At 33.7% G+C, this 23,885-nt stretch overlaps 1 protein-coding gene across 1 annotated transcript; it reads right to left on the bottom strand.

Annotated features, from left to right (window-relative positions):
- Positions 1 to 7,050: 7,050 nt before the first annotated feature.
- On the bottom strand, positions 7,051 to 21,670 carry LOC124357746 (39S ribosomal protein L14, mitochondrial). The gene is made up of 3 exons (XM_046809775.1): positions 21,573 to 21,670; positions 16,812 to 16,991; positions 7,051 to 7,355 (listed from the first exon to the last, which is right to left on the bottom strand). The coding sequence occupies exons 2-3, from the start codon at positions 16,987 to 16,989 to the stop codon at positions 7,102 to 7,104; spliced, it is 432 nt and encodes a 143-aa protein (XP_046665731.1). The 5' UTR covers positions 16,990 to 16,991; positions 21,573 to 21,670; the 3' UTR covers positions 7,051 to 7,101.
- Between the last annotated feature and the right edge of the window lie 2,215 nt (positions 21,671 to 23,885).

Here is a 23,885-nt window from a genome sequence, read left to right as displayed (position 1 = left end):
AATATGTTGTGGCAGCCTGTTAGACATTGCCACGCATATATAATACAGACCCCTCTCATACCCACCGGTGGAGTGGCTGGCAACAGACATGTCTGGCTCTCTTGTAGGGTATTGATGAAATGATCCATTCGTAGGAAAGTTAGCCACATTATCAATATACCAAGCTCCACAACACAGCGGTCTACAGGACTCAGTCTACTTATGCCCGACGAGAAAACAAAAGCACCATTTCTGTTGAATCAAAACTCTTTCAAAGTTACCAACACTTAAGCATCCCCAAAATAATTTCCTGTACCTGAATATGGATTCTATGTAAGCAAACTAGATGGTACGGAGGATTTCTACACTACAAACCCTGGCAAGATGGCTGAGAGCGAAACACATCGACCGAAGCCTCTTGCAGATCTGGTCAACATGAATGTGTCATGTAAGCTTGGCATCAACATGGGAGAGGCCCAGGAATTTGTATGAAGGAACCTGTTCAATTATATTACTGTCGAGTTCAATTTGACTACGAAGTTGATTTTTGTGATTATGCTTTAATTGAAACTTAATCACTTTAGTTTTCTTTCTATTTAACTTCATACAGTTGGCATGAAACCATTTGTTAAGGCTTTTAAATGAGACTCGGTTCTTAAGGCCACAGGATTCATCTGAAATATGCAAGCTGCAATTGTCTGCAAACATGACTATGTTACGAGAAATATTAATATATATTAAAAATAACAGTGACCCACGAATTGAACCTTGAGGCACACCGGACGTTATGTACTTGATGGAGGATTGAACTGAAACATTGTTGTCGATAACCTGGACCAATTGTTGTTTATTTGATAAGTATAACTGCAGATGAGATAAAAGAAGACCACGTATACCATGCTTCTCTAATTTTTTAAGAAGAATGTTGTGATTTACTGTGTCGAATGCCTTGCTAAGATCACAGAATACACCGAACATATGTTGTTTTCTGTCAAGAAGACGTGTAACCACATCATTAATTTAAACTGTAAAATTGAGAGATAGTGACTTTTTTCAATTTGAATAATTGTTTTTTGTACTCCAAAAAACGTGACTAGTCTTTTACACAGAACAAACTCAATTATTTTTGAAAAGGAGGGTAGTAGTGCAATTGGTCTGAAATTCTCAGGTGAATGTGGATTTCTATTTTTGTAGATCGGTAAAACTTTGCTAATTGTGAGCTTGAGGGAAAATACCAGAACCAAAGCATGCATTACAAATGTCAACAAAAATGTAGCTGATCATAGGGAAACAATTATTAAACAGGGAATGTCGTCAACACCTGCAGCTATCGTGCTCTTAAGTCACCTCACCATAGCCTTGACGTCTGCAACTGTGACACCAGAGAGAGACAAGCTGTCCATAACACAACGTATATAGGGGACCGTGGCTCTGGTTTTATTTAAATTTAAGAAAGTGTTTTAAGCCTACATCAATGAAATAAGTATTCTGCGACTTCTTTAGCTTGTGTACTTATTGTTGTGTTTATTATTAGTTATTTCAAGTTTAATAATAGTGTTCCTTGTATTGTTTTTTAATTTTGTATTTTCATTTACAATGTCCCATATTACTTTTGATTTGCTTTGCTTTTACAATGTAATGTTTTTGTCATAAAATGACCTTTTTTCAAAATTGATCCAGCTCTGTAAAGCTTTTTTACGGTCATCGATTGGCTTTGAAACTATCACATTTTTAAAGGAAGTGATCTTAAGAACTGAATAAGTTCCTGACCTTTTTTCAATCCTGCAAGCCTCCACTTATTCTTGGGCTTTTTTCTAATGTTGATTTTTTGTTTGAATTGGGAATGCCAAGTTGAAATAGTGGTTAAATCATTTAAAAACTTCATCATACTTTTCATTTGTGATAATGTGAATATGGAAATCCAATTTTCTCTTTGAAGTTGGTTTAAGATGAGGGTTATGTGAGTTTCAGAAAAACAGTGTTTGCTAATAATTTGATGGTGAGAAAGATTTGTATTCAACTTTAAAGAAAACTTTACGAGCTGCGCTCTGTGGTCCAAGAAAGGCATGTCAATGTTGTCAGCATTTATTACTTGACCAGGATAACAGTTTTTCAGGACGCTTTTAATAGCCGTTTGACTATTTAGTTTCCCTCGTCAGATCAGTGAAAAATTTTCAAATATATGTGCATCTATTAGATCACGAAAAATGGCTGTTTTATTACAGTTAAAATTATTAATATCCACACTATAATCTCCACAAATAAAAGTTATAAATCTGGAATCCTCAACAAAATTAAAAATTTAATGTAATACTTGAATGAAAATAATAAAATCACCATTGTGAGATCTATACGGGTGTACATAAAGTCCTGCACTGGTATAATATTTTTCTAAACGATAAACAGATATATGAACAAGGTTTGGTACATCAACACTACACCTAAAAATCTACTTTTTGAAGGAACTATCAGTTTTCTGTAATATCATGGGGACGTCCCGCAAGGAGTCAGAAAGAAATCTTAAATAGGAGCATAGGTCAATATGCACATCAATTTTAAAGGGCTTATCTAGCAGAGTTTAATGCCGCAACCGCACTCAAAAAGATTGATCCAGTACAAAATGGTGACTGTACAAAGTTTTTACTTGGTTACATTTCATTAGTAGCCATAACCCCGGTAAAGCAAAACTGCAACCAAACGAATACTGCAGATAAATACTACATTGTGATTGTCAGTTGTACAGAAAGTGAATTAACGTGAATTATGACGTAGGTTATCCTCAAGGGTTACAAATTTGGTCCTAATATATTGGTAACGGTGTTTAAATAGGCTCTTACGTCAATGCCGTAGTGTGGGGGTGCTCCGTCCTGTTGAAAACCAGATATTCTGGTAATGTTTCTCCAAAACATGTTTCGAAGTGCTGGTGTAATTTCATTTTCTAGCAAACGTTGGTATGATATTGCACTTAAATTTCCTTCAATAAAGAAAGGACCTACCAACTGGGTAGGGTACCTATCACACCAAGCCAGACATTCACCTTATAGTGGATACTGCGTATGTGCCTCCCGCATCCAGTGAGGATTTTCGCTACTCAGTAACGGCAATTGTGCCTGTTTACGCTTCCATTCAGCATAAATGAACACTCGTCTGAAAACACAATATTGTTTGCATCAATTTCGTTGCAATCTATTTTGGCCATCATAGTTTCACAAAATTCTATACGTCGATCAAAATCATCTTCTTTGAGTTCGTGCACCAAATCAACTTTATAAGGCTTAAAATTAGACCCTTTCAGAATCTTTTTAACAGACGTAACAGAGATGTCATGAGTTTGTGTTGCTGAGCGTAGGGGGACTCTTGCGGATTCTCAATAAATGACTGCAATACATCCTAAAGAGTTGCCTTCAGTTGTCGTAGTAGCGGGCCTTCCCTGTCCTATGACGATCGGAAACACTTCTTGTTTCCATAAAGCATTGAACAGTTCTCCCTACAGTTTTTCTAGAAATTGGCTGCCTCTCGTGAAAGTAGTCATTCATGAAATAAATGGCATGCTTCCTCGTGTGATCGTCTGTTTGTTTCCCCAACCAACCATCATAAGAAGTGTTATACGTTCACGTTTGTCAAGCGACATAGTGTAGTTGAAGAACTACAAGCAATACGACAAAACTCTTTTGTACTAAAGTGCACTGATAGAAAGGTTGGACAGCACTACTAAAACAAGAAAACTAGAATAGCCTACTATGAATAGACTGGCTAATTGGAAAGTCCAAACTGTGACCCATAGATAAGAGCTTTCTAATTGTTACTGTTATCAGGTTTTCCCCGTTATCAATATATTAGGACCAAATTTGTACCCCTTGAGGATAACCTACGTCGTAATTCACTTCTGTACAACTGACAATCAAATTGTAGTATTTATCTGCAGTATTCGTTTGGTTGCAGTTTTGCTTTACCGGGGTTATGGCTACTAATGAAATGTAACCAAGTAAAAACTTTGAACAGCCGCCATTTTTTGTACTGGATCAATCTTTTTGAGTGCGGTTTGCGGCATTAAACTCTACTAGATAAGCCCTTTAAAAATGATGTGCATATTGACCTATGCTCCCTAAGATTTCCTTCTGACTCCTTGCGGGACGTCCCCATGATATTACAGAAAACTTATAGTTCCTTCAAAAAGTAGATTTTTAGGTGTAGTATTGATGTACCAAATCTTGTTCATTTATCTGTTATCGTTTAGAAAATATTATACCAGTGCAGGACTTTATGTACACCCTGTATAATACAACTGTATTCATTTTTATAGACAGGTTGTACATACCTGTACATTCAATAATAAAATTGATGGACAAATTCTTTGTAACTTCTAGTTCTCTTATTTCATATATATGTTTTATACATACCGGTACTGCTTTGCCAATTCAATCGTTTCTATTTTGAAAAGAAATTAATTCATAATTACATAAACAAGCGATTCCCATATTATTTTGATTCAGCCAAGTTTCCTATATGCACACTATGTCGGTATTTGCTCGATCTAAGAAAATAATTATATCTTGCTTATTACATATATTCTCTACATTGAAATGGATTAGAAACAAATTGAGAATTGATATTTTTTACAACTCCTGGATACGTTTTAAAAATCCTATTTTCATTTTTAGAACAGGTTGTATTCAAAGATGTGTATTCTGTAATAAACAATAATTTATTCTTTTATTTTTCTCAGACGTGTTCAGCCCTTCATTACAAATAACTACAGAATGAGAGCCACTCAACAGGTTGCTGATCTCTTTCTTCCGGTTTTGTATTGGGTCCAAGAAACTACTACTAGCCAAAACTGGACTCACGCCGGTATCAGAACTGTCACTGTTTGGTGAAGTTGGCAGTAGTAGAGGTACTCCCTCATGAAGTGGATATCTGGGGGAGTAGCACCAGGAGGTGAGGGAGACAGCAGAATCCCCCACAGTCGCTCCCTGGTGTTACCGATCTCACAGAGGCCACAGCAAAGCCTGGAGACAGAATTGTATGGTCCAGGCGCGTGTTGTGAATATCCCAAACTGTAGTTTGGTGCAGCGTAGAAACTGACCCATCCTTTACACAAAGAGCTATCCTTCGGCTAATCTCTTCTTTGCCTGCTCTATTTAAATGAAGGCCATCAGTAAAGAGTGGACTATGTAGCCAGCGGGTGGCTCAGCATTCAGTCCAGGCCGCTCGGCACGTAAACAGCATGTATGTCTTCCCCAATGGGTTAAATCTATGTACTTTCAAACATTTTCTTTATTCAAGTAAAAATAAACAAACTAAACTTTAAGTTATTATGAACTATTAATTTAAAGATCAATTCTGCAAAACAACATGTCCTTCATGCAAACAAATTTCATAACGAGTATACAGAATGGCAACAATGAGCTAGTAATTTCATGTGTTAAATACAACAATCAGCTGATTAATCAACACGTAAACAAAATTAATAACTTGATAAGTATATTTTAAGTGGGGGACGGAGTTCAGTAGAACCTTTATTTTATTCATTTATTATTTGTCAGAGCGAAATAATTGATAATTTCTTTAGATATTACAGTTTGAACATTTTGTATGGCCACCATTTTAAAACCTTATGTGATAATGTTCTGAAGCTTTTTTTAAAAACAAGGTTTTATTAACCAGAAACATTTTTCAAAGTTTGAACTTTATAACTTTATTCAATTTAAAGATAGGACTATAATTTATATTGCATTTCTTTCTTATTTTGACCTGACAAATTAAAAGATGAAATTTGATAGATTAATTTATGGACACCCTGTACAAATGCAAATCTTAAGACGGACTGGCTATTTGATGAAAGTACTGATGTTTTATTGAGGAATATCCTGTTATATTACCTACAGATCATACTCTGTGGGAGAATTTGTGAATCTAGAATTCCACTTAGGTATAAGATGAATAAACTCTATGGTTTAAGACTAATCAAACGTCAGGATAACAAGATTTCAGACATTTCCCATTGCTATGGTTACAAAAGGTAGGTATAACACAACGTTTCAAGGATTGGATCCATCCTCTTCGTCAGGTGGTGGAGGTATTAGTACATACAAAAATAAAGAACAGAAAGAAGAAATGAAAGGAAAGGATTTAAATATACCCAAAAGCTGCTTGGAGTCCAGACGTTGTCACTGCAGAGAATCCTCGAACCTTTGTAGTATACCTTTTGTAACCATAACAATGGCAAATGTCCGAAATCCTGTTATCCTGTCAAACCTTCCATCGTTAATAACAAATTTTAATCAAATGTCTTCTACATCTTTTACAAAATAATATATTGACTTTTATAGACCAGGCTCTCAAGGGAAATGCTCCAACTCATATTGAAACTTAAGAATGTCTGTTTGGTGTTGGATTTAAAAAGGCAAACATATTAAAAAACTATTATTAATTCTTTTTAAGTGATGAGTTTTCAATGGTTTTGCTATTAAAGACTACTGCCGGGTTTATCTGCCGCACACAGAGCTGCTCCAGTTGGCACAAATGTAGCGTTTTCTTGCCCACCATGATGAACTTTAGTGATATCTTCATTTACCAAACTGCAATTAGAATCTGATAATTTGTCACGTCAGGTCATGGTTGATAAATTGAGTCTGCATCCCGATCTCCATTATTCTCAGAAAGATACACTATTGAATGCCTATCTCACAACAATGCATCCACACAAATTTAAAATTGATACAATGTCTTTATCATTATTACAACTAATTTCTGTCATACCAACTGAACCACAATCAAAATAGAAAATAATATGAACTTTTAGCAGCAACTTCACAAACGTAATTTTTAAAAAAACAAGAAAAAAATAATGTTCTTTTTTTTAACAATAATGTTCTTTTTTAACACTTGAAATAAACATTACTATAAGCCAATGAGTGCCATCTTACAGCTCTCAGGTGAAAGATGACACTCATTGGCTACATCTGCTACACCTCACTTGTACATAGCGAAGCATTTGTTTGGAAGGTGATAACAAAGGCATGGAATTTGAATGCAAAGTGGGAGTCGAGGGGTTAATAAGAAACTAAGTTATATTTTCTTATTTAATTTACAATCTATATACAATTAACACTTGGACTGTTAAACATAATGGGTAGCAATAGCTAACAACTTAGTATAATCTACCCCTTTGACAATATTTTTCTTCTTGAGGATAGTCCGTAGCATGATTGGTATTGGTAGGTGTATCCGGGTGCCTAGAGGCGATCCTGTGTCATCGATCAGTACCAGATTGTTGGTGTCACACGACGGGACGTTTGGAGGCTGCTTCTTCCTCACTCCTACAATTATACCTTTATGTTTCTCTCCCTTGATTGCTACCAATATTTTATCACCTGGAACATAAAACCAGTAACAATACATGTATCATAATGTATATTTCTAACATTTAATTTAGGTAATTTAATAAGTACAACTGGAAATAAAAGTGGAATACCAAATAAGCTTATAAAAACTGTTCTTATTTCTTTTCCTTGGGTTACACTGCATTCATTTTACAGAGTGTATTTCAGTAATGTACTAATAAAATATTACTAACAAAATTACGAGTATTGTGATTTTTACACTCGAATACAATTAAAAAATTTTAAGAAACATTCGATAAAGAATACAGTTTTTACATTTTAATGGAGAATGTAGTTTTTATTGACAAATGTTTCGTTTTCACATTGCATCAATAGGATGAAAATCAACAATACTATATAAAAGTGACTTGTTAGGGTAAAAGAACCAATTTGTAAACCTGTCAAAAAATACTGCCAATGAAAATTCCCTATCGGATATGTTCTAAGATCAAAATTTGAAAGATGTGGGAAAAGGGTTAGGAATTTGTTCTTGTACACTATACGTAAATAATGATGGATCAACCCAACATTATAACAAGAACAACAATTGAAACCAACAAACTCAAGCACTTAGAATATTACTTTACCTCTTTTCAGCTTGCATAATGGTAAACTATTACCATGCTTTGACAGGATTGTATAAACTATTTTGCTTTAAGGATTTGTATTTGCTTGAAACTGACATTTACTAAATGATCATTTAAATCTCTATTTTTGTTAGCAAAAGGTCAGTTACCACCACCTTTTCACATAGTTTCATTTTTAAATATGGTGATGCTTTTAAAATGTGAATGTGAAACATATAAAATAGCTCAGGAAATCAACATGTGATAATTAACATGGGCAGTGACAATGGTTACATCACCTTCCAGTTTGATGAAGGTAATAGCAAGTGACAACACAGGATTCTGGTGGTACAAATTCGATGGAACATGTCAATGCTGGATAAAGGAAATTTGACCCATTATCTCACTGTGAGTACTTGCCATATAATTCATGTAAATGAACCAAGAGAATAGCTTTGCTTTTATTGCCAGAAGGCTATCAGCAGCAAGTCGTGCCTCATCCAAAGAGCGTGTGATATTGAAATGTCTCATAAAAGATCACCACGAGACAGCCATGAGGCTGCATACTGGTAGACTGTACAGTCTACTGCAATAAGAATTCGTTGCTGGTGAGTAAACCTTAAAGTCCAAAGATCCAAAAATAGGTTGACATTGCTTGGATCTCCAAAAAATAGCACAATAAAAGCTTGTATATAATATCCACAAACGCAAGGGGTTTATACAAAATATTGGATATTGTTAACATAAGCCAAGTTACCTAAAACAATCAAAAACCACCTTTAACAATTCTTTAAAACAGTATACTTTCATTTCCAGAAAGAAATTCTTTGGCAGTTGAAAATCATATACTACACAACAATTATTAGTGTTTTAATATTAAGTTATATCTTAATTAGACCATCAATCTAAATAACCAGGAATCAAGGTTTCTGGGTGGGGAAGGTATAACAGGAGGGAATAACAGTGTTGCTAACAACCAAACAAGAATTTGATCAGGAATATTACTCTTCGGCTCTTTTTGAAGTAACTACTTCTTTTGGCAGGCTATGGATGTATGCTTTGCATGGGGGAAAATCTTTCGTTATGCATTACACTTGTTCGCTCTGTAGCCGCTAGGGGCTTATCATGGCCATTTTGATGTCAGGCAGGGTGTTTCTCCATTCAGTGGCTATCCAGATGTGCTAGTGAGAGGTTATTGTCGCTACAATAACCTTATTGTGACTACTTCTTTTCGCAAGCTATGGATTGGTTTGAATAAATCTACAAACTACTAATTCATTTATTAGTGAATCCAACATAAAATTGATCTGACATAAAAACTTCCCACCTGTTGGCAGTTTGTGAGTGTACGCTACGTAGTGGCCAGGCCTGTGAGCTACAACTCCCATTATTGTGAATTTTCTTCCACATAAAAGTAACTGTGATGGGAATTCCTTTTAAAGCTTAAGGTCTACAGTTTCCTGACGACAACGTGAGCGTGCCAACCTCTTTGTTACTAACGAACTCCACGTCGACAATCACAAAGAAACTCATTGTGCAGTGCACTGTGGCTTTTCCCAAACATTCCTGAACACATACTGCTTTTATAAAATATTTAGTGTTTGCCAACTTCTCATTAAAAACTTAATTTACTGCACAAAGATGAAGAGATACTAGGAGAGCTTTAGCTATGGAAGAAATTCCTTCACTAAATACTACATTGGAATTTACCTCAACAATATTGATTATTGGTTTTTTTTTCTTTTACGCAGTGGTCATAGTGCAGTCTCGTTCCAACACATTTAGACTTTGGTCCTTTAGCATCTCTTTTGTTAATGTTGGGACGTTACACCAAGCATCATTCTCAAGGCCAAGTGTGTCACATCTCTTTCGGGGATGTATGATGTGGAATGAACTTCTTGGTTTCAAAGTCTTGCTTAATGTTTGTGCTCACATCCGTAGAGTTTTCTGCGATGCACCATCAAGCGCAAGACTCATGGTTGTCTGAAAAAGGTGGTTGTAAAACCCATTTATTATTTTACGACTTTCTGGGCTATAAATATGTATTTCAGCCATTATTTGGCTTACTGAACCAAACCTGCAAGTGTTTACTCACAGATATCTTTGAGTCTTCATCTACGTCCTCAAATCCTGCCAGGCTTTCATTAACCAATAAAATGTTTTAAGGTGTCCTAGCCTACTGGCTTTTACTGCTACTTCAAAATGTGGAGAAGGTGCTATTTTCCATGAAGTTCAAATCATATGGAGCTTCAGAGATATATCGTTTATTAGAGATATAGACCGTATTAACGAATTGCCTCTCCTCATCACAGCTAGATTTGGTTAATGGCTGTCTATACAACTTCCTTCAATGTTTTGTGTCTCTAAATAAACTTTTTTTTAACACAGGCTGTAGAGACGAATCTCAACAAGGTTCTTTCTTCCTTGTTGTGGAAAATATGCATCTCATTTCTTGTAGCCACCTGTAAAGAACAAGTTCCATTTTAAAATAAACAGATCAAGAAAATTCGTACACTGGTAAATATTCATGATAAAGCAGTTTAACATAAGTTTATTAAAAAGTGTATATTTTAAATGTTAAGCTATTATATGAGCTAAACTACGTTAAATTGCAATAAATGGGTGTTTTTGTCTAGGTACCTGTAAACTTGTAATAAAAAATTATAATAAAAATTATATCACACAATTGCTTCAAACAAAAGAATGCATTGCCTTCTGTATTAAAATTTATATTAACTTAACACTCTGACAAAACAGGAAAGGTTCTTTTTAATTTAAATCTCAGCATTATTATTAAAATATGTGGGCAGCTATTAATATATAATAATATTAACAATGATTAAACAGTTACCTGGGGTTTCTCTTGAGACTTTCAGTATGTTTTGGCACTCCAGCAATCCTACAATATCCTTCTACGGAATCCAAATATAGAGCAACAAATCTGTTGATGCGTATTGATTTAGCAGAAACTTATAGAATTCGGTTTTTCAGGTTAGCAAAATCACTTTCTACTGGTGCAGACAAAACTGTTATGTTTGGTGATTTGCATAAATTCACCATAACTGTAGTGAGAGGAAATTCCTTAGCTAGTCACTTAATTTCCACCGCTACATTGAGACAGTAATAAGGGTTAAGCCTGCCCTCACAGTTTAAGATCTTATGATCTACATCTTTATAGATTTAGTCCAACCAAATAGTTATACAGTTATTATAATCAGCTATTTCATCTTCACAATCCTCATCAACCCACCACTGGATTGTTGTTCTAAAAGTGGAATATCCTCTTCTTCGCCTTGATATATGTTGCTCTAATCTCCTTTAATTTTTTGGATAGTATAGCTAGACTACTCTCAACAGTAGACAGAGTTGATAATCCTTAAAGCGAAGCTAAAGCAATGACCAAGACATCACAAAGAACTTCCTGGAAGTCTAAAAAGGACTTACTTTTTATCAAAAGCCCCAGACATCTTTAATAAAAGTCCTTCAGTCTATGTCTCTACTTGTTGCTCTAAAGCTTTCATTTTTTGGCACTCAAGATGAAATGGGCGACATCTGGCCTGAGGTAACATGGAGGTAATTAATCACCTTCTTCACTAAAAAGCTTTTTTGTGGATGTTGTTGATGTCGAACAATTAGCCAAAAGATCTTGTGTTTTTAAGGCTGGCAAATTATCCACATTGACTTCCTTTGGACATGGAGTACCCTTCCTTTCCCACTCATTTAACCAATACAATATTGTATTTGCGTCTTGTTTTTCTGACATTTGCAGCACAAGTAATTGAAACTCGCCTGTATTCTAACCAACCTTTATGACCAGATAAATAATTGAGTCTTACAATTTTCTTAACCAGACTCTCCATCGCATCTAATGACAGAATGCTGTATTTTTTTGCAGTAATGTTTATAAAGCAGCATTTAAGCTGGAGTAGAATAGTGTACAATGGTTTTATCCAAAGCAACGTCATGAATTAACCCAGCATATGGCCCAGCATGTTTCATAATAGCTAATTTCATGACAGAGTGTACACCCTCAACAACTTCTAATGCAGCATCTCTTTGAATTTGTTTTGCTTTTCGTAAAACATTCAAGGTGTAAAGAATAGGAGGCTCAACGTCTCCTTGGTCTATTAGGTTTTTTTGGTCACTCTTCTATAAACTGAAGCTGATACATTTTTTAAATGTATTCCTCCTATATCTTTTCTGACTTCACCTACTAATTATCACAAAGCTTATTATTATTATTAATGATCGTTTTCTCATTGAGAAATTTTACCACATTCTTCACATTCTGCTGCAATTCTAATATACCCCAAAAATCTGTCTTTATAAACGGTGGCTCTTTTGAAAGTACAAGGACAAGGGAGTTTGTGTTGTTACCATATATATTTTGACAGCGTCTGTGTCCATCGTAACTGTTTTGTATTGCGTTAATTTACTTTGATCTTTCTGTTGATTTCTTTGATTTGACTGTTTGTCTATAGGCTTCAACTTTTCCCATTTGCTTTGAGGAATATTTTTTTTTAAACGATTTCTGAGGCAATATTTGTTCTACTGGAGTCAGACGAGATCGATGATTGATCTGTACTTCCATTACACTCAGAACTGTTGCTTATCAATGTTCTTGGTTCAAGAGAAGATATTCCTTTATACCTTTTCAATTCAGTGTAACTATTATATTTGTTCTCCTTGACGTACTGATATACATAAGAAGGTTTGACTAAATACCCTAATGATTCACTTATCAGTGTCCATACAGAATTTGAAGGCCCAGGTATTTTTCCATTTGTGTCAATCAAGCCTTCTGCATTCAAAATTGCAGCCTTCGAATGTTCATGAGCAACTGCAGAGGTCTTGCCATCTAAAAAACCATAAAGAAACCTATAAGTTACACATATATTTTGAATAAATATTAAAAGACTTAAATTTAAAAAGTTAAAAGACTTAAAACTCCACATCAAATGGCAAAAGAAACTTGCCTATGTAGATTTGCCGAACTAGAAACGTACTATGTAATTGGATAATGATATTTAGTTTTCATGTTTAATCCTCAACCCAAGGAAATGTGTAAATTATAAATTTAAAATTAAAAATTTAACTGTATAAATGTACTTTATATTGATAGTTTATTACCATTAAAATTGTATACACAGTTTTTGTCGACACAGGATGTTAAAAGATGGCCAAGACTTAATAATAAGAAAACACACGATTTTACTTTCTTCTTACAAGCTGTTATTATACTATATTTCATACCAAAATAGGTCAAACTTAACGTAACTCAGACAGCCCTTCTTTTGGGAGATGTTGTTAATCAGTGCGTGGAAAGTGTACATCGTCGATTGAAATATATGAATAATTTAGAGTGTGTGTTCAAACAATGTAATATGGCTCTTCGGCTCTTGGTCTATGTTCCATGTGTTTCAAATTACAATGGCCATAACAGTACATTTTTAACAAATTTTCTTGATTAACTTCGAAAATATAATTCACTTAAATCAAAATTGCTCATAGACGATAAGCCTACGAAATTGCATGCAATGCCACGGGAAACTGCTGGTCTTATAAATAAAAATGTATCGATAAATTATAAAATCTGAATAAGGGATGGTAAGATGCACTCACTCTTCCCAAACCATTTGTTTATAAAATAATGCAATTTATAAATAACAAGATTATTAATCAATCTACTAATAACTTAACATAAAGTAACATTTTTTCAGCTCATGTAATATCAGTTTAAATACTCAAAGACAAACGAGTTACTTTTCAATATACTCATATATATTTGGATTTTTTATTTCCCTCTATAACAAGTTGGTTGGACTAAAACTTTCTGAAGTTCTGATTACAATTGGTTCAGCAGCAGAATCCTCACATGAAATTTGTTTGGCTGGTAATTATCCATGATTAATTGAAGTGTATGTTTATTTAGGCGTGAAGAATATTACTCCTATTTTATGTACTACGAAAACAGCTATAACTTAAGTAAAAATTTCACCTTTTGCAGACCACCTAATGACACAAACAATTACTCAAGAATATAACGCTATTTTAAAGAGATTTTCAGAGGCTCTGGAAATGGCTATATCTTAAGAATTATATGTTAATACAAATATACAGAAATGAAATTAGATATCTATTACGAGACATTCCCAGAGAGTATCTCCAATAGTAGATAATAGAGAAAGAAAATTATTATAATTGCTCATATTTTTCTTAGCATCTTAGTGGTAGGGCTATAGGTCAAGCTAAGTACGAGATTGTATAGATTATATAGATGATATAATGGTAGATGAATCTGTTTTATTTAGTAAAATTCGTCTATACATTTCTAGATATTTTTTTTTAATAAACAATTCCTTTTATACATCTTCACATCCCTACAAATAACATTTGAGTACATAGATTAGGGCCTCCCCATAATGAAACAAACTGCACCGGTGAATGATTCTTAAAAAATAAAATTTTTAAGTATAGGAACACTAGTTTCATACTAATTCAATAAAAATTATTCAAGTAAAAAATACCTATTAAGTAAAGTATAAAACACCTATAGAAAATACAAATGGTTATTTGCTTACCTTTGTTGCAGGTGAAACTCAGGGAAGATACGTGGGAATTACTTCAACTGAACCATTACGCGTTTATCACCATTGTTCATTTGACAAACGTGTCGATTTTGGATAAGAATGTAAAAGGCATGCGCACACACCATCCCCTATGCAAGTGCACCTGACCCTTTTTTTTGCTATCGAGCTTCATGATCCCCCAACACCTGCATGGGGCAGATGTGTGAAATGTAAAAATTAGGTATCTGCTCATAGATGGCAGTGCGAGATCAGATTTATATAGACCAAACATGAATAGTGAAATATCAGCACTATTTTAACTATCCATACACATTATTCTGTTATATGAACAAAATCTAATTTACTGAATTACATTCATTGGTAGAAAATAGTTTATTATGAATTACTTGATTTGAATGTAGTAGAGAGTATATTACACCCTAATATATTTTATATTTCCTAATTTCTAAAGTAAGCAATCTTTTGTTTAAACCAGTATTTAATTTATAACGTTCATGTTATAATAAAGTATAAACATACTAATAGTGCAATTTCTTCATTATTATACAAATTCAGTGCTACACTCTTGTGTACAAATAATACAACATTGTTAAATTCTTAATTGTAATTTAGAACTTACTATAAATTTGAGTTATAGTGTATAGAATACTACAAACTTGTTATTGATAGTTAGATGTAATACAACACTGTATTTTGTATTCCAAGTTTTTTCTCGATCACTACCATGTCAAAAAATGTAACACATAATTACACTATTTATTTTGTGTTTAACTAAAACAAAGTTTCTATGGATTTTCTCATAATATTTGAAAACGTTTTATTACAGTGTACTTTTTATAGACTCGAATAATTTAAAAAAAAATAGCAAACAACCTAAACAAATGTCAGTAATGACCAAACTAACTAAAGTAATGAAAAACTAACAACTGGCATGTAATTTTCCCCAAAGTGGCGTAGGGGTGGGTTACAAGGAAGTTGAGCATCCCGCGAAATTGGGACTTTATCGTATTTTTATTAAATAGTTAACAACATAAACAAACATCGGGAATTACAAAACTAAAGGCTGGCATGAATTTAGTCTTGAACTTACGTAGTGGGTGGGCTACTGTGAAGTTGGTCCACCCATACAGTTATGTCCAAAAACTAATAGAAGAATATCAAAACAAACATCAAAAATATTTAAACAAATGTAAACTAATGATTCCAACTATTTTTAAGTGGGTGGGCCAACTTTATATACATGAAGAAGAGGCTTCTCTTATTTTAGTTCCCTTACATATTACATGAATCTTTTCTATCTTTTAAATATAAGATGAAGGACATTTTTGTCACTACCAACTAGTTTTTCGGAGCTGATTTGTGATCTAAGTAGTTTTTTTTTTTAATTCTAGTTAGTATTCAGTGTTGACCAGAGTTAAATTGTTAAAACAGTTGTTTGCTAAATTACACTCATGAATAAAGGCATTTTTTTATTCATTTATTTTTAATTGAGAGCAGATCTAACAGGTATTTATTTCTTGTCGGATACATATTAACATCTTGTCCATTTATAAAGTTATTCAAATTTTTTACTAGGAATAACATACAATAGATTTTTAGGCTTGGCAAAGTCATAATTTTAAATTCTTTAATTGAGCAACAAAATATTAAACACTCAGGGCAATGTGAAAAAATGTACTGTTTCTTCTGTGCTGTTGTCCTGAATCCTTACCAGACCAGTGAAACCATGCTACAGGCCAAGCCACACGGTTTATTATGAGGTTTAAATTATTTCGTATTAAAGAAAGGGGCTTTGAGTCGATCGCCACATCGAAAAGAGGGTTTGTACATGTGATATGGCTAGGTTTCTCGTCTTTAAAAAAAATATCACTAAAACAATAAAGATAAACTTGTGGGTATCATAATTTAAAGGATGTGAGAATACTTAATTTGACACCATGAAAACATAAAAAAGCTGTGCTTTGGTATAAAACTAAAATCGTTGCTAAAACAAGTTTGACTTTTTAAATTGTTTTTGCTATTACATACATTAAAAAATACACAAATTAAAAACAGGTACAGCCTACTTATTGAACACTTTTGCTGAAATTAGAAAGTAATTAAAAGGTTAAGATATAAAGTACCGTTTCTATTTTCCAAATTCAAAAAACAATTTATCCACTAAACGTAAATTTTTCAATTAGAAACATTCCTTACTTGAATATTTGATAAAACAAGCAAAAAGAATGGACTAGAACTAATAAGTTATAAAAATGAACTGATTATATATAAATAATGTTTAAGTGACTTACCGATTGTTCCTATTCCAGTTTTATTATAAACATGAATACATTTGGGAGGCTTCCCCTCTGCCATTGCCTTCATCCCAATCTCACTGTTGTCAACAACTCTAAGACGAGTCAGCTTCATTACATGATGGCTTGGTGCGGATACATGAAGTCCTCTAGAGAAAATACTTGAGAACGCCATACCTAGAAAATGTATTTTGTAAAGTTGCATTTTCATAAAAATTATTATTTTAGTGTATAGACTTAAAATTTCAAATTTAAACAATTCATAAAAAATTTAGGTAACATGTTTTAAGGGTAAAACTCTATTTTATATTAGTAAGCTATGGCATCTAACTGCACAAAAAATGTTAACTATCACATCCCATCTATTTTTTTTAAGCTTCCAAAAAGTTAGATTTCTCAATTTTTAACACCAAACTCTGGAGGAAATAAAACTTTGCATTTAGAGCTATGGAGAAGATAGCAAATATTGCAGAAGAGATCTTTCTGAAAAGAAAGGTGTTGGTTTAAAAGGTCTGGCATAATCCAATCCAGAGATAATCAATTTAACGCTAATGTCTGCAAAGTTTAAAATCGCCGGGTTCTTGTGACCAAAAATGGCCGCCATGCATAAACGGTGGAATATAAAATTCTTTAAAAATAATGTTTTAAACTATAAGCATGATTAAAAAATATAAAAAATTTAAATATTTAAAAATGATCAAGCAACCATCATTGGATCACCTCTTATGGATTGACCTTCTTGTTAAAAACTGTTACCTAAGAACTTTAAAATCTGACTCCATCAAATTCTGCACCAAATATCTTTGACTAACAAAACAAATACTTCATTAATGCTAAAATTGTACTTTCAGAACAGAATAGAAGCTAATCCTAATATTTTATTTTTTCAATACTTAGCTCACATTTGTGGCAAGCAAACAACTCACACAAACACTCTGTGTACTATGAGAAGGAACAGTGGGCACTACCTCACTCATGGAAGATATGTCCCTTTTTTATGTTTCAGCCAGTAAAAGTAGGTAGAATATTTCTCTCTCACATTTAGGTTTACAAAATCTTTAACCCTCCACTGTTTCACTGATTACACTTGGCGGTTAAGCCTATTTGGTGGCTTCTGAAGACTTGTTTTTAAAAATGTCCAAATAAAATATTTTTCAATTTATGTGAGTGATAATATATATCATTTTGTTTAGGAAATACTAAAGTATTATAAAATATCGTAAAAAATGACAAACCACATATTTGATGTTGTTCATTTCAGGAGAGAAAAAGAAATGTAAAAAACACTTTTTACTTTTCACTCCCACAAAATAAAAACTATACACTCTATACTATTTCAGAAGTAGCCATTTTAAAACCAATTGATTACTGAATAAGAAAATATTAACTTTTATAAACTTACAAAAACAAAAAAGATAAATACAAAGAAATAAATATGTGCAATTTTGTGGGAAACCGTTCATTTTAACAAACTCCCACTTTTAGGAGCTACTCATTTCCTACCTCCCTTCTTGGGTCTCCAGAAGTGTTGTAGTTGGTGGTAGCACTCCCTGTGGACACCACAATTACATCTTGGACACCAGAACCTGGACCTGCCCCTTTTTTAGTGGTTTGCAAACCACAGAACGTGAACCTGCCCCTTTTTTTAGTGGTCTGCAAACCACACAAGTCCACACTGACTTGCCTGGCAATTTGTCAAGTTTATGGTTTCCATCTCCAGTAGGACCAGGAGTGTACTCGGTATCTTCTTCAACTGCTGCCAAAGATTCCACTACATTAATTTATAAAATCTCTGTGTTGAATAGACTTACCCGTGTTTCGTTTGTAAAGCACATAGGCATTGAAGAGAGCAATGTCAATTATATTGAAAAAGATTTTTTCCAGTATTTCTTTGTGTGGCAGTTGCAGGAGTTATGGTACACTGCCTTGTTATTTGCATCCACACCACCCATACACAGATTATATTTGTGAATAACAATAGGCTTTACCCCTCTAATGTTGGTTTTCTTACTCTACACTATTTTATCTTCAACATGGGTAGCCTAGAAATGAGAATACCAGGGTTTCAGGTTGCTGTCTGACTAAAGTTAACAACACATCCCTTTGCCTGAAATATAAGCTTTCCCTAGCAGGTAACTTGGCTTTTTCACTGTTTCTGGTAAATATCTGAATCTGATATTTACGTATAGTACCTGTTAGGTAGGTATTTCTGTCCATGAGTTTGTTACTAGTGGTATTTTAGTATGTACAAGTTATCAGTAAATAAATGATGACCTTTGTCTAACAATGCACTCTTTGCCATGATTTCAATTATAACTCATTCCGTAAAAGGCTGATCATCCTCAGTTGTTAAATAATCTTTTCCACTATAAAGCTCAATATGATGTACATTTTGTTAGGCTGTTGCAACACTCAAATTCTTTTATGCCATATTGCTTGTGTTTCTTATTTGGCATGTACATGATAAATGGGCATCTGTTTTACATACCTAATTATACGAATTTCGTCAATACAAACATTTTTCTAAGGATGAAATAGTTCTTTTTTAAATGCTTTTGAAATGATACAAGAAAAATCTTCCTTTGATCCAAGGATCACAGCCCAGTTCGCATTTGTGAACTCCTCTAAATGTAAGGTGAATATTAGACAAAATTAGTTCAAATCTATTTACATTCATTGTTTGGGAAAAGAAGGAATTGTGTTGAAAACGCCTGGTATCCCAAAAAGCCCCTCTAGACTTAGTACTATCATCATTCAATCCAATGTTTATCAACAGAGAAAAAGCTTTTTCATGTCAGTAAGTGAAACATCAACCCATTTTTTAATTCTGCTAAATCATTTCATCTTGCCAGAGCTTCTTTTGGTTTCAATAATTTTATTAGCATACTTGTTAGTTTGGTCTACAACTCCAAAAAGTAGCCGTAAAATTAACAATGCATAGGAAATGGGTGAACTGTAAATAGGTACACCATGTTTTAGGACCTGTTTGTCTCACTCTTAAATTTTGGCATATTCTATTTCTGGCTCAGGTGGATATGCTCGGATCCAGGGAGTCGAAGCAGGATTGTATGTATAGGCATCAAAAGGGCTTGGGGGATCATTACTCACATCTTCCCTGTCTGAAGTTTCCATTTCATAAAAATTCGGAACATACTTCTCTCCCCTTCCAGACGGAAAATCAAAGTAGCCTAAATCGAAGTCCAAAGGCACATTTTCAGCACCAATGTCACTTTCATCATCACTTGAATCAATTAGATGGTTATCTAACTCTCTGTCAATTTCACTGTCTTGTATGTAAATTATCCATTTTCAATCACCATACAAACACAGTAATAACCACGAGTCGACATGAATGCGGGAGCATAAGGTAAACGAAGACGGGCGCAATCAGTTGGTAAGTTTGTATTGCAATATTTTTGTCTGGTCAACGCCAGGAGCTTAGAATACTCACTAAATGAAGAGTGAATACAAAAAAAAAAGATACAAAGCAGCTAACCTATACTATTATTTGAAATACCGGTACTTTGGGATTATACCGACCACACCCAGACATGAATCGTTATTTAACATTTTGCTTCTTGATTACTAGATTAGCGTAGAAGACTATTTCGTCAGTATAAAACAGGAATTGTCTTATCGCAAACCCCTCCCCATCCTCAGACAGAGGTCAAAGTCGAGCGTCTAGTAGATAACGTGATTGCAGAGCCTCGCCGCCCGTTCAGCTGGTGCATCGCTTTGTTGTACTTTCGTGTTTTACCTCTACATTTCTCCAAACACAAAAATTTAACAAAAACAAACATTTACCAAACTAAACTCTTTATTAAAAAAACACTCAAAACTTGTTTTTATTCTTGATCACATTCCGCCACCGAAAATGCGAGTGCCTCCGGCCATCAGCGCGGGCTTCGACAGCACCTTCGGTGCTGCCCCGCGCTGATGTCGACGAAAGAAAAACATCCCTCGAGATAGTACCTATCAGTAAAATATCAAATTCTAGAGGGGCTAATCAGAAATATAAATTGAATTGAAATGGAAAGGCAATTATGTACCGTGCAAATCACGTGATGCCGCGCGGCCTGCCGTAATCAGGATTCTCGAGAAAGATAAGATAACAGCGACAACAATACCGATCACAATACCTGGAAATGCTTGTAAGTTTGTAATTTTGTAATTGAAGAGTTGTTTTTTTCGTTCTATCATGTTTGTTTCTATAAATTTCTATTTTTGTGTTCTTCATACTGGTGTGGTCGGTATAATCCCAAAGTACGAAATACCTATAAAGCAATTTTATTTAAGTAGTTTAGATTATCATCCATAACGATTATTATTGTGATTGATTATTATTGTGATTGTGGTCGCTTATTACACTGCAGCCATTAAAAATAAAAAGTGAAAATGAGTCTAAGCTAGTACCACAATAATCAGTTAATCACATATTAATGGCAACGAGTTATAAAACATCCTTCTAGGTTACATTTGACCTCTGTTGATTCATGTCCTTTGCCATGGTCAGTTTCAATTAATAAGTGAAAGTGGCAATACAATTAATGCAATAGCTTCCTTCTGCTTTTCTAGTTCTGTTATTCTTGGGAAATTTAATACATTTTCTAAATTCAAGTATGACAAATATTTCCATTTTTTAAATCCATGTCACACCGTAAAACTATCATTTGATTGTTTGAATTTTTTCCCTTAATAACATAAAATACAAAATTTATATAATGCAGGCCTACTTTAACTATATATACATACGCTTACCTTGCCTGGCTAAAAAGTAGTTTAATCAGTCCGTGGGCACTATTTGAGGTTATGTTCATGTTGTATTGTTTTAATTTTTTTTACTAGAGAAACAGAACAGGCTTTGGGATATTCCATGCAACCTCACCTCAAAGTCCTATATAATTTACTTTGTTTATCTCTTGGTTACATTGAATAAATTTGGTAACATGTATTATATCAAGTTAATGAGCGTTACAAATATTTACAAAATATTGATCTTATCTGTAGGGCGTCCCTAGTTTCTTGGTAGTTGCAAATTTCAAAATCTTTTAATTTCAATGTTCATAACAGAAAAGGATATCTGGTGAGGATTAGATTGCTTCTCGCTATGGACCTATCTGGTAAATAAACGTGGGCCACACTTGAATTATCTTTGCCAGGGTTACATGTCGATGCCTACGAATAAGAATATTGTAACTAAATTTGTTTTTGTTTATTCGTGTTTTTACACTTGATTATGGGGGAAATATTTGATTTATTGACTTCCAATCAATCAATTCCAAACTATAAAAGTAGTTGACTTGCAATGTTCCAATTTCTTTTGGTATTTAATTAATGATATTGAAAATAATTAGAGATCCACTAAATTATAATAATTAATATGAGTGTTGGCTCGATATGCGTAATAAAGTTAAGAAACAGGGCTGATGAAAGGTCTCTTCCAATTGCAGTTTTCTTTACTGTCATACATCTTGAGCTTTAGTAGGCATGCCTATGTATATAGACACAAATTTAACGGACCTCGACTGAGACTAATGAGTTGAAACTGATATCAAAATAAAGAGGGACATTCTAAATGCTGTATAGTATATCCTTTTACATTATGTTATCTTTTAGGTATAAGTTAATGCCTACAAAACTACAACCCGGTGCTCTCTGTTGGAATCTCCTATATGTATAGCATTTCTGTTTAAAATCCAAACAGTCTAACAAAAAACTATAACATTACTTAAATGAATGAAGACGAACCTGGCATTATCTATAAGACTAACCAAGACAATTTAACTTGATTCGAGTTAGATAACAATATCCACTTATCGTCTCTAAACCCAGAGCAGACTGCAGCTGCAGAAATTGTTGAAAGTTTTGTAGAATATCAAAGGAGTACATCTAGTAATCTTAAAAAGATTCAGATTGGTAGCTACTTGATAATGAAAGTGATAAACTAGATAATAAATCCATCAGCATTAAAAGAGAAAAAAGAGAAAAGAAAGTTGAAAATTATTTGCTGCAATGAGAAAAAAAGCTAAAACGACCATAACAGGCCAATAAAACAATCTCATACAAGTGGCATATCAAAGTAACACTCAAGATCCTTTCTTCAGTGATAGAATACTCAAAGAATATATTATTGATGTACCAGAAGTTAACTTCCCCAATTCAAATAACAAAGGTTGTGTGTACTAATGCCGAAACATCTAGTTATCTTAAATTAAAATACAAAAAGGCTTGAGCATACAATATTATTCACAACTTAAACTCTATCCACAATTACTTATTACACTTGCCGTCTTACTATGCCATACGATTGAGCACGATCCGCTGTTCAGAAATACGAATGATTTGGTTCCTCCTCCTCCTATCAATTACTACATTCATATAATGACCATTCCGCGTGTGCCGTTTTTCTAAGAAGCGGTGAGTGGTCGTTATTTCCTGAGTACATAGCAATGAAATATATACTGCAGTTTTATATATACTGTATATGATTTCTATTTCTGATTTGGATAGGGCAGGTATATGAGTAAGAAGTACATTCCTTGACACCACATTTCACTCCAGATATACTAGTCATAAATTCATTAAAAAAAATTAGTGAGATCCTTGGAATCGTTTTTTCTATTTCTTTATGCCAAACTAGCTATATATTTTGTTAATATGCTACCAATATCAAACATTGTAACAACCACACTTTCTCTTGTAATAAATATGCTTACATCAGGCTGAGGGATATATAAGGTCTTCTGTCGAATATAGCTAAACTGACTTGTCACTTTGGACTATTTTCCTATCTCTGTCGTCCATTTATCATGCAGAATGTTTGTTTTTCAAGTGGAATTCTATTTCTTCAGCTATTTGTTGCTTTTTGTCTGCATCACATAATTAAAAAGCATTAAATAACTCACACTGATCCTTCTTTCTCACATTGGAATTAGATCAGTTCGTGGTATACCATGTTCAAGACATTGTCACTTGTTTTCCTTTCGTACATAGGACATACACTTTAAAATATTTAAAAAGGCTTCTCAGCCTTTTTAACAAAATTCCTTACAATTTGCTTGCTACGTTTAG

The sequence above is a fragment of the Homalodisca vitripennis genome, chromosome 3 (genome assembly GCF_021130785.1).
Source record: "Homalodisca vitripennis isolate AUS2020 chromosome 3, UT_GWSS_2.1, whole genome shotgun sequence".
Taxonomy (NCBI): Eukaryota; Metazoa; Arthropoda; class Insecta; order Hemiptera; family Cicadellidae; genus Homalodisca; species Homalodisca vitripennis.
The sequence above is the reverse complement of the archived record's forward strand: the minus strand, read 5'-3'. Positions and strand labels throughout refer to the sequence as shown.